The sequence below is a fragment of the Pseudophryne corroboree genome, chromosome 9 (assembly GCF_028390025.1).
Source record: "Pseudophryne corroboree isolate aPseCor3 chromosome 9, aPseCor3.hap2, whole genome shotgun sequence".
In the NCBI taxonomy this organism is placed as follows: Eukaryota; Metazoa; Chordata; class Amphibia; order Anura; family Myobatrachidae; genus Pseudophryne; species Pseudophryne corroboree.
Window position 1 is genome coordinate 44,483,864 of NC_086452.1, and position 17,388 is coordinate 44,501,251.

The following is a 17,388-nucleotide window of genomic DNA, read 5'->3' on the forward strand; positions in this document are numbered from 1 at the left end:
CGGCATTTTCGTCAGAACCTGACGAAAATGCCGCTTTTGACATTGAAACGTTGACACATCAGACTTGCCTGTCTGTCTTTATTCCTTACGCCGAGAGTGCCGCCCGTCTCTGTACCGTATACTACTGGACACAGCACGCTGTATTCCATTGGGAAGGCACCGGCATTAGTATTTCTCTTCAACATACCTTTGGGATTGGGGAGTGCCGTGGACTCTGGATATTTTTATATATATATATATATATATATATATATATATATTTTCTCTAACGTCCTAGTGGATGCTGGGGACTCCGTAAGGACCATGGGGAATAGACGGGCTCCGCAGGAGACTGGGCACTCTAAGAAAGATTTAGTACTACTGGTGTGCACTGGCTCCTCCCTCTATGCCCCTCCTCCAGACCTCAGTTAGAATCTGTGCCCGGACAGAGCTGGGTGCTTTTAGTCAGCTCTCCTGAGCTTGCTATTAAGAAAGTATTTTAGTTAGGTTTTTTATTTTCAGAGAGCTTCTGCTGGCAACAGACTCTCTGCTACGTGGGACTGAGGGGAGAGAAGCAAACCTACTAACTGCGGCTAGGTTGCGTTTCTTAGGCTACTGGACACCATTAGCTCCAGAGGGATCGAACACAGGAACTTAACCTTGGTCGTCCGTTCCTGGAGCCGCGCCGCCGTCCCCCTCGCAGAGCCAGAAGCCGGCTGGTTGAAGCAAGAAGACGTCAAAATCGGCGGCAGAAGACTCCTGTCTTCATATGAGGTAGCGCACAGCACTGCAGCTGTGCGCCATTGCTCCCACACTAACCCACACACTCCGGTCACTGTAGGGTGCAGGGCGCAGGGGGGGGGGGGGGGGGGGCACCCTGGGCAGCAATTGAGTACCTCCTGGCAAAAAGCAGCATATATACAGCTGGGCACTGTAATATGCATGAGCCCCCGCCATTATTTTTTTACACAATTGCGGGACAGAAGCCCGCCGCTGAGGGGGCGGGGCTTCTTCCTCAGCACTCACCAGCGCCATTTTCTCTCCACAGCTCCGCTGAGAGGAAGCTCCCCAGGCTCTCCCCTGCAGACTCACGGTAGAAAGAGGGTAAAAAGAGAGAGGGGGCACATAAATTTAGCGCATTAATCATATATACAGCAGCTACTGGGTAAACACTAAGTTACTGTGTAATTCCTGGGTTATATAGCGCTGGGGTGTGTGCTGGCATACTCTCTCTCTGTCTCTCCAAAAGGCCTTGTGGGGGTCCTGTCCTCATATAGAGCATCCCCTGTGTGTGTGGTGTGTCGGTACGCTTGTGTCGACATGTTTGACGAGGAGGGCTATGTGGAGGCAGAGCAGGTGCAGATGAATGACGTGTCTCCGCCGACGGCGCCGACACCTGATTGGATGGATATGTGGAAGGTGTTAAATGATAATGTAAACTCCTTGCATAAAAGGTTGGATAAAGCTGAAACCTTGGGACAGTCGGGGTCTCAGCCGATGCCTGATCCTACAGCGCAGAGGCGGTCAGGGTCTCAGAAGCGCCCACTATCCCAAATTATTGACACCGATATCGACACGGATTCTGACTCCAGTGTCGATGGCGATGATGCAAAATTGCAGCCTAAAATGGCTAAAGCCATCCGCTACATGATTATAGCAATGAAGGATGTATTGCACATATCAGAGGTAAACCCTGTCCCTGACAAGAGGGTTTATATGTTTGGGAGAAAAAGCAAGAGGTGACTTTTCCCCCTTCACATGAGTTAAATGAGTTATGTGAAAAAGTGTGGGATTCCCCTGATAGGAAAGTGCTGATTTCCAAAAGGTTACTTATGGCGTACCCTTTCCCGCCAACGGACAGGATGCGCTGGGAATCCTCCCCTAGGGTAGACAAAGCTCTGACACGCTTATCTAAGAAGGTGGCCCTGCCGTCACAGGATACGGCCTCCCTAAAGGATCCTGCGGATAGGAAGCAGGAAAGTATCCTGAAGTCTGTTTATACACATTCAGGTACTCTAGAATTAATGCAATGTCAATTTCTCTGACGTCCTAGTGGATGCTGGGGACTCCGTAAGGACCATGGGGAATAGACGGGCTCCGCAGGAGACTGGGCACTCTAGAAGAAAGATTAGGTACTATCTGGTGTGCACTGGCTCCTCCCTCTATGCCCCTCCTCCAGACCTCAGTTAGAATCTGTGCCCGGCCAGAGCTGGGTGCTCCTAGTGGGCTCTCCTGAGCCTGCTAGTAAAGAAAGTAATGTTAGGTTTTTTATTTTCAGTGAGATCTGCTGGCAACAGACTCACTGCTACGTGGGACCGAGGGGAGAGAAGCAAACGTACCTGTTCACAGCTAGGTTGCGCTTCTTAGGCTACTGGACACCATTAGCTCCAGAGGGTTCGAACACAGGCAAAGGTCTTCGGTCGTCCGTTCCCGGAGCCGCGCCGCCGTCCCCCTCTCAGAGCCAGAAGATCAGAAGTTGGTGATGAAATCGGCGGCTGAAGACTCCTGTCTTCATTAAGGTAGCGCACAGCACCGCAGCTGTGCGCCATTGCTCCCACTGCACACCACACACTCCGGTCACTGTAGGGTGCAGGGCGCTGTGGGGAGGGGGGGGGGGGGGGCTCCCTGGGCAGCAATAAGAATACCTTTGGCATAAAAAATACACATATTACAGTCTGTGACTGTATATGTGTAAAACTCCTGCCATTTTTTAGTCAGAAACAGCGGGACAGAAGCCCGCCGCTGAGGGGGCGGGGCCTTCTTCCTCAGCACACCAGCGCCATTTCTCTTCACAGCTCCGCTGGAAGGACGCTCCCCAGGCTCTCCCCTGCAGTCTCCTGGCACTAAGAGGGTAAAAAGAGAGGGGGGGCACATAAATTTAGGCAAAAGGTGTATTGATACAGCAGCTATTGGGAAAAATTCACTTCTGGTAGTGTGTATCCCTGTGTATATAGCGCTGTGGTGTGTGCTGGCATACTCTTTCTCTGTCTCCCCATAGACCTTGTGGGGTCCTGTCCTCAGTCAGAGCATTCCCTGTGTGTGTGCTGTGTGTCGGTACGGCTGTGTCGACATGTTTGATGAGGAGGGTTACGTGGAGGAGGAGCAAGTGCAGATAAATGTGGTGTCGCCCCCGTCTGTGCCGACACCTGATTGGATGGATATGTGGAAGGTCTTAAATGACAATGTAAACTCATTACATAAGAGATTTGATTATGTTGCTGCCGGGGGACAGCCGGGCTCTCAACCCGGGCCTGCCCAGGCGCCTCAGAGGCCGTCAGCGTCTCAAAAACGCCCCTATCACAGTTGGTTGACACAGATGTCGACACGGAGTCCGACTCCAGCGTCGACGAGGATAAGGCACTATTACAGCCCAAAATGACTAAGGCCATCCGATACATGATTATTGCAATGAAAAATGTATTACACATTTCAGAGGCTGACCCTGTCCCTAACAAGAGGGTAAATATGTTTGGGGAGAAAAAGCAGCCAATGACTTTTCCCCTGTCACATGAATTAAATGAGTTATGTGAAGAAGCGTGGTCTTCCCCTGATAAGAAAGTGGTGATTCCCAAGAGAATACTAATGGCGTACCCTTTCCCGCCAACGGATAGGTTACGCTGGGAATCCTCCCCTAGGGTTGACAAGGCCCTGACGCGCTTATCTAAAAGAGTGGCCCTGCCGTCTCAGGATACGGCCGCCCTAAAGGAACCTGCGGATAGGAAGCAGGAAGGTATCTTGAAGTCTGTGTATACACACTCTGGTACTCTACTGAGACCGGCTATTGCTTCAGCTTGGATGTGCAGTGCTGTTGCAGCATGGACAGATACTCTGTCAGAGGGGTTGGATACCCTGGACAGGGATACTGTATTGCTAACACTTAGCCATGTTAAAGACGTCGTCTTATATATGCGGGATGCCCAGAGGGACATTTGCCTGCTGGGCTCTCGAATAAATGCAATGTCCATTTCTGCCAGGAGGGACTTATGGACTTGGCAATGGACAGGAGATGCCGACTCTAAAAAAACACATGGAGGTTTTGCCTTATAAGGGTGAGGAATTGTTTGGGGACGGTCTCTCGGACCTTGTATCCACAGCTACAGCTGGAAAGTCGACTTTCTTGCCACAGGTTTCCTCACAGCCTAAGAAAGCACCGTATTACCAAATGCAGTCCTTTCGTTCTCAAAAAAGCAAGAGAGTCAGAGGTGCATCCTTTCTTGCCAGAGGCAGGGGTAGAGGAAAGAAGCTGCACCATGCAGCCAGTTCTCAGGAACAAAAGTCCTCCCCTGCTTCCTCTAAGTCCACCGCATGACGCTGGGGCTCCACAGGCGGAGCCAGGAGCGGTGGGGGCGCGTCTCCGAAATTTCTGCAACCAGTGGGTTCGCTCACAAGTGGATCCTTGGGCTATACAAATTGTATCTCGGGGATATAAGCTGGAATTCGAAGTGACGCCCCCTCACCGTTACCTAAAATCCGCCTTGCCAGCTTCTCCCACGGGGAGGGAGATAGTCCTGACGGCTATTCACAAGCTGTACCTCCAGCAAGTGATAATAATGGTACCCCCCCTTCAGCAGGGAAGGGGTTACTATTCCACACTGTTTGTGGTACCGAAATCGGACGGTTCGGTAAGACCCATTCTAAATTTAAAATCCTTGAACATTTACATGAAAAAGTTCAGGTTCAAAATGGAATCGCTCAGAGCGGTCATTGCCAGCCTGGAAGAGGGGGATTTTATGGTATCTCTGGACATCAAGGATGCGTACTTGCATGTCCCCATTTATCCGCCTCACCAGGAGTACCTCAGGTTTGTGGTACAGGACTGTCATTACCAATTCCAGACGTTGCCGTTTGGTCTATCCACGGCACCGAGAGTCTTTACCAAGGTAATGGCGGAGATGATGGTACTTCTCCGGAAGCAAGGAGTTAGTTATCCCGTACTTGGACGATCTCCTCATAAAGGCGAGGTCCAGAGAGCAGTTGTTGGTCAGCGTAGCGCACTCTCAGGAAGTGTTGCTACGGCACGGCTGGATTCTGAATATTCCAAAGTCGCAGCTGATTCCTACGACGCGTCTGCCCTTCCTGGGCATGATTCTGGATACAGAACAGAAGAAGGTATTTCTCCCGGCGGAGAAGGCTCAGGAGTTAGTGACCATGGTCAGGGATCTCCTGAAACCAAAGCAGGTGTCGGTGCATCACTGCACGCGAGTCCTGGGAAAGATGGTAGCGTCATACGAAGCCATTCCTTTCGGCAGGTTCCATGCCAGGATCTTTCAGTGGGATCTGTTGGACAAGTGGTCCGGATCGCATCTTCAGATGCATCGGCTGATCGTCCTGTCCCCGAGGGTCAGGGTGTCTCTTCTGTGGTGGCTGCAGAGTGCTCATCTTCTCGAGAGCCGCAGGTTCGGCATACAGGACTGGGTCCTGGTGACCACGGATGCAAGCCTCCGCGGATGGGGGGCAGTCACTCAGGGAAGAAACTTCCAGGGGCTGTGGTCAAGTCAGGAGACTCGTCTGCACATAAACATACTGGAATTAAGGGCCATATACAACGCCCTGAGTCAAGCGGAGCCCCTGCTTCGAGACCAACCAGTGCTGATTCAGTCAGACAACATCACGGCAGTCGCCCATGTAAACCGACAGGGCGGCACAAGAAGCAGGGTGGCGATGGCAGAAGCCACAAGGATTCTTCGTTGGGCGGAGAATCACGTACAAGCACTGTCAGCAGTGTTCATTCTGGGAGTGGACAACTGGGAAGCAGACTTCCTCAGCAGGCACGACCTCCACCCGGGAGAGTGGGGACTTCATCAAGAAGTCTTCGAGCAGATTGCAAATCGGTGGGAACGGCCACAGGTGGACATGATGGCGTCCCGCCTCAACAAAAAGCTAAAAATATATTGGCACATTCACCATGGGGGCGGACCTGGTATGCTGGTGGCGGTTCATTGATGACGTGTTTTTTATCTGGCAAGGAGGGGAAGACTCTCTAAACTCGTTCTGTGAAGTTTTAAATCAAAACCATTTTAATATTGAGTTGACTTTTAATAAAAGTGCAGACTTTCTAGTTTTTTTAGATTTGGTCATATATATAGAGGATGGATTAATATGTACTAAAACTCATAGAAAACCAACGGATTCCAACTCTTATATTGAAATGTCGAGTGAACATCATAAGAGGTGGTTGGAAAATATTCCGTTGGGTCAGTTTAAGAGACTGAAAAGAAATTGCACTAATGAAAGCACCTTACTTGAACAAACTAATGAAATGACTGCACGATTCCAGCAAAAAGGATATCCAAAAAACCTTTTGGACACTGCACAGCAAAAAGTCCAAATTATTGATAGAAAGGAACTGTTAAAAGAAAAAAACAAATCTATAGAAAAGGACACTAGGTATGAATGGGCCTACATCACAAAATATGGAGCCCATCATAAGAAGGTGGAAGGCATCATTAGAAAAAAATTGGAAAATTCTAAAGGATGACCCTATTTTGTGTGATATCCTACCTGTGCAACCTAAGTTCATATATAAAAAAGCACCCTCCCTTAAAAATATCTTAGTCCAAAGTGCCTTAAAAAATGAGAAAGGAGTTAGTGAACGTAATGTTGGATTTCACCGATGCGGAACATGTCTGATGTGTAAATCCACCACAAAAAAGGAAATAGAAAGAAAAACTACAGAATTTGAAATAAAAGGCAAAAAATATAAAATAAGAGAATTCATCACTTGTCACTCACGCAATGTAATTTATCTTATAGAATGTAACTGTGGCAAATTATATGTAGGCAAAACTACTAGAAGCCTTAAAACGAGAACAGCAGAACACATCTATAATATTAAGAAGGGTCTTAGTACTCATCCGTTATCTGAACATTTCTCGTTGGTTCATAATAAATGTGAAAAGGGAATAAAAAGATTCCTTGGGATTCAATTAATCAAGGGGAATTGGAAGTATAAAAATATAGAAAGAAAACTTGCGCAGAGTGAAATGAAGTGGATTTACAATTTAAACACTCTACAACCTGAAGGACATAATTTCGATTTTGAGTTAAAATGGTTTTTAGAATAATAATTTTAAATATTTTATCTGGAACTCTTTTTTAATGCTTGTCCTTTTTCTCCCTCTGAGTCTTTTATTAGAATGAAGATATTTATTGGAATGTTGGGATGCCTATCTCCCGGTATTAGGGATGGACTGGTCCGGAATATATAGTACGGCTAAGCTTTGGTGAGGAGATATGGCATTGGATCTAAATGCTTCCTATATAACACTTTTCAAACGAACCAAGATTTAAAAAAAAAAAAAAATGGCCGCCATGTGGAACGCAGCGGTGGAACGCATACGTCACATCCGACAAGAAAAATCGGAAGCTTTATTCCATACAATTCCTGAATTTCCTTTTGGGATATTTCTTTATGGACCAATATTAATCATAGTGAACATAGGGGATAGTTTATTGAGGACTATTAGGATAAAAGTGTATATGTCTCCAGAACGGATATATGAAGAGATTCTAAAATGGCCGTTATATGGAACGCAGCGGTGGAACGCATGCGTCACTTCCGGTCAGCGAAAACGGAAAAAGGTTTTATTTTGTCTCCATTATCACGGAGCATTAATAAAACAAGTATTTGGTGGATGTATTAGCTATAAATGCTGGGGACAGTATGTCTTATATATTTTATGTATATTATAAAGACACATATGTATTGGAACGCAACCGGAAGTGATCGATGAGGCGCATACGTCACTTCCGGTTGACGAATCCGGAAATGAGAGTAATTGAAAGATTGTATCAATTAGTAAGGGTATAAATATTCATTTTGTTGTAATCCATGTCATCCAAGCTTGAAAAAGGAGATTTATGCTCCGAAACGCGTCGTTTGGACGATATGGATACCCTGTTGTGAATGCACTGGTTGGATTCCCTGCTCAGCCTTCTAAAGACAAAAGCTTTTTGCGGTGGTGCCATCTGAACCACACTGGGAACTGATTGCTTTTTTGCTGAGAGCCATCTGCCCACCGCAAATCTATATAGAGGGTGAGAAACCTTTTTGGGACTAGTGCAATATATTTATTTGTGATCCTGTTTATGTTTTTATGTCAATATTGTGTCAATAAAACTGTGATTTTATACTACTCTCTCATCTTTGTTACAAAGGCGCCTATGCACACATATAAAAATTCTGTTTCTATTGTACCATAGGGATATGGTGTTCCCTTTTTTTGTGTGACGGCTGCCCATTGTAACATTAATTGCGCACTTTGGATTTACCTTCCTATTTTCGAAAAATATATTGCGCCAGGTCAAGGGACCCTCAGGCGATAGCTGTGGACGCACTGGTAACTCCGTGGGTGTTCCAGTCGGTATATGTGTTTCCTCCTCTTCCTCTCATACACAAGGTACTGAGAATAGTAAGAAAAAGAGGAGTGAGAACGATACTCATTGTTCCGGATTGGCCAAAAGGACTTGGTACCCAGAACGTCAAGAGATGGTCACAGAGGACCCATGGCCTCTGCCTCTCAGACAGGACCTGTTGCAGCAGGGGCCCTGTCTATTCCAAGACTTACCGCGGCTGCGTTTGACGGCATGGCGGTTGAACGCCGGATCCTAGCGGAAAAGGGTATACCGGATGAAGTAATTCCTACGCTGATAAGAGCTAGGAAGGATGTGACAGCAAAGCATTATCACTGTATATGGCGGAAATATGTTGCTTGGTGTGAGGCCAGGAAGGCCCCTACAGAGGACTTCCAGTTGGGTCGTTTTCTGCATTTCCTACAGTCAGGTGTGACTATGGGCCTCAAATTAGGGTCCATAAAGGTTCAGATCTCGGCCCTATCCATTTTCTTTCAAAAAGAACTGGCTTCACTGCCTGAGGTTCAGACGTTTGTAAAGGGAGTGCTGCATATTCAGCCTCCTTTTGTGGCACCTTGGGATCTTAACGTTGGAAATCCCTCTGGTTTGAGCCACTTAAGACCGTGGAGCTAAAATATGTCACGTGGAAAGTGGTCATGCTATTGGCCTTAGCTTCGGCTAGGCGTGTGTCAGAATTGGCGGCTTTGTCATGTAAAAGCCCCTATCTGATCTTCCATATGGATAGGGCAGAATTGAGGACTCGTCCCCAATTTCTCCCTAAGGTGGTATCATCGTTTCATTTGAACCAACCTATTGTGGTGCCTGCGGCTACTAGGGACTTGGAGGATTCCAAGTTGCGGGACGTAGTCCGGGCTTTGAAAATTTATGTTTCCAGAACGGCGGGAGTCAGAAAGTCTGACTCGCTGTTTATTCTGTATGCAGCCAACAAGGTTGGCGCTCCTGCTTCGAAGCAGACTATTGCTCGCTGGATCTGTAGCACGATTCAGCTTGCTCACTCTGCGGCTGGATTGCCGCATCCAAAATCAGTAAAAGCCCATTCCACAAGGAAGGTGGGCTCTTCTTGGGCGGCTGCCCGAGGGGTCTCGGCTTTACAGCTTTGCCGAGCTGCTACTTGGTCGGGTTCAAACACATTTGCTAAGTTCTACAAGTTTGATACCCTGGCTGAGGAGGACCTTGAGTTTGCTCATTCGGTGCTGCAGAGTCGTCCGCACTCTCCCGCCCGTTTGGGAGCTTTGGTATAATCCCCATGGTCAGAGAAAATAAGAATTTACTCACCGGTAATTCTATTTCTCGTAGTCCGTAGTGGATGCTGGGCGCCCGTCCCAAGTGCGGACTTCTTCTGCAATACGTGTATATAGTTATTGCTTGCTAAAGGGTTATTGTTATGAGCCATCCGTTGATTGAGGCTCAGTTGTTGTTCATACTGTTAACTGGGTATGCTTATCACAAGTTATACGGTGTGATTGGTGTGGCTGGTATGAGTCTTACCCTGGATTCCTAATCCTTTCCTTGTAGTGTCAGCTCTTCCGGGCACAGTTTCCCTAACTGAGGTCTGGAGGAGGGGCATAGAGGGAGGAGCCAGTGCACACCAGATAGTACCTAATCTTTCTTTTAGAGTGCCCAGTCTCCTGCGGAGCCCGTCTATTCCCCATGGTCCTTACGGTGTCCCCAGCATCCACTACGGACTACGAGAAATAGAATTACTGGTGAGTAAATTCTTATTTTTTGCCTTATGTTCCCCCACAGCAAAAAAAAACACCACAGTATCAAATGCAGTCCTTTCGGTCGCATAAGTCCAGAAGAGGTCGGGGATCTTCCTTCCTCGCCAGAGGTAAAGGGAAAAGAATGCCTGCTACGGCTGGTTCCCAGGAGCAGAAGTCCTCCCCGGCTTCTACTAAATCCACCGCATGACGCTGGGGCTTCACTGAGGGAGTCCGCGCCGGTGGGGGCATGTCTTCGACTTTTCAGCCACGTCTGGGTTCAGTTGGACGTGGATCCTTGGGTGATGGAAATTATATCCCAAGGCTACAAGCTGGAATTCGAAGACGTGCCTCCTCGCCGATTCTTCAAAGGTTCCCCTGAATCAACAGGGAAAGGGGTACTATTCAACCCTGTTTGTGGTCCCGAAACCGGATGGCTCGGTCAGACCCATTCTAAACTTAAAATCCCTAAACCTGTACTTAAGAAGGTTCAAGTTCAAGATGGAAACGCTCAGGGCGGTTATCTCAAGCCTGGAAGGGGGGGATTTTAAGGTGTCACTAGACATAAAGGATTCATACCTTCACGTCCCCATATATCCTCCTCATCAGGAATACCTGAGATTCGCTGTACAGGACTGTCATTACCAGTTTCAGACGTTGCCGTTTGGGCTTTCTACGGCCCCGAGGGTTTTCACCAAGGTAATGGCGGAAATGATGGTGCTCCTGCGCAGGCAAGGAGTCACAATTATCCCGTACCTGGACGATCTCCTGATAAAAGCGAGATCAAAGAAACAGTTGAAGAATAGCGTGTCGCTCTCCCTGAGAGTGCTGCAACAACATGGCTGGATTCTAAATCTACCAAAGTCACAGTTGGTTCCTACGACTCGGCTGTCGTTCTTAGGCATGATTCTGGACACAGAACAAAAGAGGGTTTTTCTCCCGATGGAAAAAGCCCAGGAACTCCAGAACATGGTCAGAGACCTGTTAAAACCGACGAGAGTGTCAGTACATCAATGCACTCGAGTACTGGGGAAAATGGTGGCGACCTACGAGGCCATCCCCTTCGGCAGGTTTCATGCGAGGACTTTTCAGTGGGACCTTCTGGACATGTGGTCCGGGTCCCATCTTCAAATACATCAGAAAATAACTCTGTCCCCCAGGGCCAGGGTGTCTCTCCTGTGGTGGCTGCAGAGTGCTCACCTTCTAGAGGGTCGCAGGTTCGGCATTCAAGACTGGGTTCTGGTGACCACAGACGCGAGCCTCCGAAGATGGGGAGCAGTCACACAGGGAAGGAATTTTCAGGGACTATGGTCAAGCCAAGAGTCTTGTCTACACATCAACATACTGGAATTAAGGGGCATATCCAACGGCCTTCGACAAGCGGAAAATCTTCTTCGCGACCTACCGGTTCTGATTGTCAGACAACGTCACAGCTGTGGCTCATGTAAACCGCCAAGGCGGGACAAGGAGCAGAGTGGCAATGGCGGAAGCCACCAGAATTCTGCGCTGGGCAGAAAATCACGTAAGCGCTCTGTCAGCGGTATTCATTCCGGGAGTGGACAACTGGGAAGCAGACTTCCTCAGCAGACACGATCTCCATCCAGGAGAGTGGGGTCTTCAACAAGAAGTTTTTGCAGAGATAACAAGGCTTTGGGGACTTCCTCAAATAGACATGATGGCGTCACGCCACAACATGAAGCTTCGGAGGTATTGTGCCAGGTCATGGGACCCTCAGGCAGTAGCAGTGGACGCCCTGGTGACACCGTGGGTGTTTCAGTATGTGTTCCCTCATCTTCCACTCATCTTAAAAATACTGAGAATCATAAGACGAAAAAGAGTGCAAACAATACTCATTGGCCCTCATTCCGAGTTGTTCGCTCGCAAGGCGATTTTAGCAGTATTGCACACGCTAAGCCGCCGCCTACTGGGAGTGAATCTTAGCTTCTTAAAATTGCGAACGAAAGATTCGCAATATTGCGATTACACATCTCGTAGCAGTTTCAGAGTAGCTTCAGACTTACTCGGCATCTGCGATCAGTTCAGTGCTTATCGTTCCTGGTTTGACGTCACAAACACACCCAGCGTTCGCCCAGACACTCCTCCGTTTCTCCAGCCACTCCCGCGTTGTTTCCGGAAACGGTAGCGTTTTTTCCCACACGCCCATAAAACGGCCTGTTTCCGCCCAGTAACACCCATTTCCTGTCAATCACACTACGATCGCCTGAGCGAAGAAAAAGCCGTGAGTAAAAATCCAAACTTCATAGCAAATTTACTTGGCGCAGTCGCAGTGCGGACATTGCGCATGCGCACTAAGCGGAAAAACGCTGCGATGCGAAGAAATTTTCCGAGCGAACGACTCGGAATGACCTCCATTGTTCCAGATTGGCCTCGCAGGGCCTGGTATTCAGAGCTTCAGGAAATGCTCACAGAGGATCCGTGGCCTCTTCCTCTCAGAGAGTACCTGTTGCAACAGGGGCCCTGTCTGTTCCAAGACTTACTGCGGTTGCGTTTGATGGCATGGCGGTTGAACGCCGAATCCTAGCTGGTAAAGGCATTCCGGAAGAAGTCATCCCCACTCTGACAAGGACTAGGAAGGAGGTGACGGCGAAGCATTATCACCGTATCTGGAGAAAGTATGTATCTTGGTGTGAAGCCAAGAATGCTCCTGCGGAAGATTTCCATCTGGGCCGTTTTCTCCACTTTCTACAGACAGGAGTGGATATGGGCCTAAAATTAGGCTCCATTAAGGTACAGATTTCGTCCCTATAGATTTTCTTTCAGAAGGAATTGGCTACTCTCCCAGAAGTCCAGACTTTTGTAAAGAGAGTGCTGCACATCCAGCCTCCTTTTTGTGCCTCCAGTGGCACCATGGGACCTTAACGTGGTGTTACAGTTCCTGAAATCTCACTGGTTTGAGCCTCTTCAAACGGTGGAATTAAAATTTCTCACTTGGAAGGTGGTCATGTTGTTGGCCTTGGCATCTGCAAGGCGGGTGTCTGAATTGGCGGCTTTGTCTCACAAAAGCCCCTATCTGATTTTCCATGTGGATAGAGCAGAATTGCGGACTTGTCCTCAATTTTTGCCTAAGGTGGTTTCATCGTTTCATATGAACCAACCTATTGTGGTGCCTGTGGCTACAGGGGTCTTGGAGGATTCCGAGTCCCTTGATGTAGTCAGGGCTTTAAAAATGTATGTAGCCAGGACAGCTCGGGTTAGGAAAACAGAGGCTCTGTTTGTCCTGTATGCAGCCAACAAGGTTGGCGCTCCTGCTTCTAAGCAGACTATTGCTCGCTGGATCTGTAACACTATTCAGCAGGCTCATTCTACGGCTGGATTGCCGTTACCAAATTCGGTTAAGGCCCATTCCACGAGGAAGGTGGGCTCTTCTTGGGCGGCTGCCCGAGGCGTCTCGGCATTACAGCTTTGCCGAGCGGCGACTTGGTCGGGTTCAAACACTTTTGCAAAATTCTACAAGTTTGATACCCTGGCTGATGAGGACCTTGCGTTTGCTCAGTCGGTGCTGCAGAGTCATCCGCACTCTCCCGCCCGGTCTGGAGCTTTGGTATAATCCCCATGGTCCTTACGGAGTCCCCAGCATCCTCTAGGACGTAAGAGAAAATAAGATTTTAAACATACCTGTAAATCTTTTTCTCCTAGTCCGTAGAGGATGCTGGGCGTCCGTCCCAGTGCGGACTATCTTCTGCAAGACTTGTATATAGCTTGCTTACATAAGGGTTATGTTACAGTTTGATCAGTCTCGGGCTGATGCTATTTTGTTTCATACTGTTAACTGGTTCGTATATTCCATGTTATACGGTGTGGATGGTGTGGGCTGGTATGACTCTTGCCCTTATATTAACAAAAATCCTTTCCTCGTACTGTCCGTCTCCTCTCTGCACAGTTTCTCTAACTGAGGTCTGGAGGAGGGGCATAGAGGGAGGAGCCAGTGCACACCCATATCTAAAGTTCTTTATAGTGCCCATGTCTCCTGCGGGGCCTGTCTATACCCCATGGTCCTTACGGGGTCCCCAGCATCCTCTACGGACTAGGAGAAAAAGATTTACCGGTAGGTTTAAAATCTTATTTTTTTTCACTGCGCCCCTAGGCCAAAAGTTTCTTATTGAGAAATTTAGAAAGAAATATTACATTAAGTAGATCGCGTTTATATGTCATCCTTAGGGTCAGTTGTGTGGTGAGGAACACCACATATTTTATGACTGGCAGCCACCAGCACTGGTTTTGCCTATTACATTGACAATGAATAATTTGAATTGGTCCTGGACCACCAACCCAGGGCACCCCTGCAAGTGTCCCGAGGCACCCCAGGGAGCCTGATATAGGAGATCATTAGAATTGTTTCTGTATTGTATAGTTGTCATCAGGATGTTTTCTATTATATATACATTAGTAGACTCTCTCCCATTGTATAGATTTCATTAGAATGTCTTCCTATTGTATGGAGCTGTGCGGGTTCAGATTTAGTGATTAGTGAAAGATGGGATTTATCTGGATTTTTCTTGACTGGCTGTCTAAAACACATGACAGCCGGATAGCCAATAAGATGTCGTTTTGAGATCTGGGTAAATCCGAACCCGATGATCATTGGCTTGGACCAATGAATTTCAAAGGGGCAATAACAATTAATTCTTAATCAGGCTTGTTTAGCTTTAATTACTATTGCCCTTTGAGATTTATCAGTGAAAGTCGCCGGTTGAAAAACCGCCTGTAAATAAATCTTCCACCTGGACTTCTCTCCTCTCTCAGTGGTTGACATTATACCAGTGGTTCTCAAACTCGGTCCTCAGGACCCCACACAGTGCATGTTTTGCAGGTAACCCAGCAGGTGCACAGGTGTATTCATTACTCACTGACACATTTTAAAAGGTCCGCAGGTGGAGCAAATTATTTCACTTGCGATTCTGTGAGGAGACCTGCAAAACATGCACTTTGTGGGGTCCTGAGGACCGAGTTTGAGAACCTGTGCATTATACTAATGATTATAGTAGTGTATTGCCATAGGCAGATTAAAAACTTATCTCAGGTTTTTTTGTTTTTTTTAACGCAGTTACTTTATTATGCTCCGTAAAAATTAAGCTTTAATACAATTTCGTATTTGTACCTGATTGATCATATACTTGGTTCTGTAGCCGCTTCATTAAAAACAATTCTTTACAATTCAGGTTAAATTGCTTCTAGACAAAGATGGAGGCCACCCGTCACCTCATGACCTTCAGGCAGAAGATCTTATCCCTGCACAGGCTGATCTCTCCCAGGACGGTTTCCTGCAGAGCTTCCCTTTACGCAAGGCGAAATACCCTGCAGAACATAAAGTCTAGGGTGGTGCGTCAGACTTCTGTGTACTGCAGGCCTCAATTTCCAGCTTTGACCACCAGATGCCACCAGATGGTTGGGAACAAGTCCGATGGAAATAAAGGACTGAAAAATGCAATTCATGGAAAGCTGAGTAATAATTATGTACAAAGTTTTGGTTCTTTCACAAGGATGCCTCGAACGTTAACTGTACCACAAAGCCACATGTCCTGCGCCAAAAACATCCACACCACCGCACGGCGGAATGTCCTGCTGCCGCCCCATGTCTGGCTGCTTATCAAACCAGTGCAGAAACTGTTAGCAATTATCCTTGGCAGGTCAGGTACTTGTGTTTTATATGTTTTCTTAATTAAAATAGAAAAAAGTAATTGCGTCCGTAATTACAACTTGACAAGCGGAAACTTTGTTTCCAATAGAAGACGGTTTTACGCCACAGCTGTCTGCGTGCCATGCTGTCTGTTTGTGCTATGTGCATATTTACACGTAGGACCTCATTCAGATGTGGACCTAGATCTTTATTCTCGCAGCAAGAGGCCGCCCAGAATGTGTGTGGCGCTGCCTCACGATAATTGTGGACGCATCGATCTTGGCTTGACCCCCAGGCTGCGCTGGCAAGTAGTCCTGCGCCATTTTTTTTTTTTTAGGAAGCGGCTGCGTGTGACACCGCAGCCACCCCGAAAATGCTCCCGCCATGCCCCCGAAACACCGCCCCCTGAATGCTCGCCGCCGTCAGCCACCTTGCAGCTGCATCCCTTCAGGATACATTTGCAAGGAGAAGGGTCGCGCCTCCTGCCAGTGCGCAGACCAGATGGCGCATACAGACCAGCGGCTGCGTCCATCTTTGAATCGCCCCCTTACTCAGCCGTGTCACTGCTAATTGCTGGTGGCATAATTTGTTTACTATCACCGTGATGCTAACGAATAAGCCACCGGTGTTTAATATAACTAACTTCTCTGGTGAGGTCCAGCGGCGTCCTTGGCCCTTTTGCCCGTTGGCAGTAGCCTACTCTGCTGGTGACAGGCTAATGAGTAATGCGCATGTGTGGCAGCCATCTGCACGGGTACGGATCGTTGGGTCGACTCAACTTAGGTCGACAGTCATTAGGTCGACCACTGAAGATCGACATGGGCATTAGGTCGACATAAGAATGAGGTTGACAGGTGAAAAAGTCGACATGAGTTTTTGGACTGTTTTTGGTGTCGTTTTCTGCGTAAAGTGACGGGGAACCCCAGTTGGTGCACCGTGTCCGCTCGCCATGATTCGGGGAAGGTGCCAGGTTACAGTTCCAATTGTAGTCCACGTGGATCGTCAAGTATGGAAAAATCACAAAAAGATTTTTTTTTTTTTTTTTTAAAACTCATGTTGACCTTTTGACCTGTCGACCTAATGCATGCCGACCTAAGCTGTGTCGACATAACGCCCGTATCCCATCTGCACATAGTCATTGCACTTACACCTGGTGGAGACAAAGAAAGTCCTGGTAGGCTTTACTCAAGCTGGATAGGCTTTTGCTGGGTCCCCATTGCTGGCGATGGCGTCTCTATAGATGACGTCAGTGGTCACAAACGGCGTTAAGCTAAGCTAACTGCGGTTTGCTAAGTACTGAACTGAGGTCATAGCCCTTTTTAGCGAGTACTAAGGGGGTTATGACTTGTAACTTGGTTGCTCTAGAGCAGTGGTCTCCAACCTTAATTGGGGTGTGAGCTACTTTCGGAAAATAAAACCTCTGAAGGAGCTCCCCCCTCCCCCCCCCAATGCGCATGCGTTCCTGTGAAAGAGGGTGTGTCCTCACAAAAGTGGGTGTGTCCTCACAACTACAAGTAATGCCCCCCATCCGCGTAGTGCCAGATACACAAATAATGCCCCTCAGCAGTGCCAGATACACAAATAATGCCCCCCACCAGTGCCAGATACACAAATAATGCCCCCCACCAGTGCCAGATACAATTCCCCCCGCAGTGCCATTTAAAATGCCCCCCCCGCAGCGCCAGATAAAATGCCTTC

General features: G+C 47.8%; 1 protein-coding gene across 6 annotated transcripts in view; it reads left to right on the plus strand.

The window, feature by feature from the left end:
• The window catches only part of OMA1 (OMA1 zinc metallopeptidase), a 140,910-nt gene that overhangs the window by 1,593 nt on the left and 121,929 nt on the right, over positions 1-17,388 (plus strand). For 5 of the 6 annotated variants that reach the window (XM_063939272.1, XM_063939274.1, XM_063939273.1 and 2 more), the window contains exon 2: positions 15,233-15,700. The exons of the other annotated variant lie outside the window; for it this stretch is intronic. In XM_063939272.1, coding sequence (XP_063795342.1) covers positions 15,255-15,700 — 446 coding nt within the window. In that variant the 5' untranslated portion in view covers positions 15,233-15,254. The remainder of the gene's footprint in view (positions 1-15,232; positions 15,701-17,388) is intronic. 6 annotated transcript variants of the gene reach the window in all.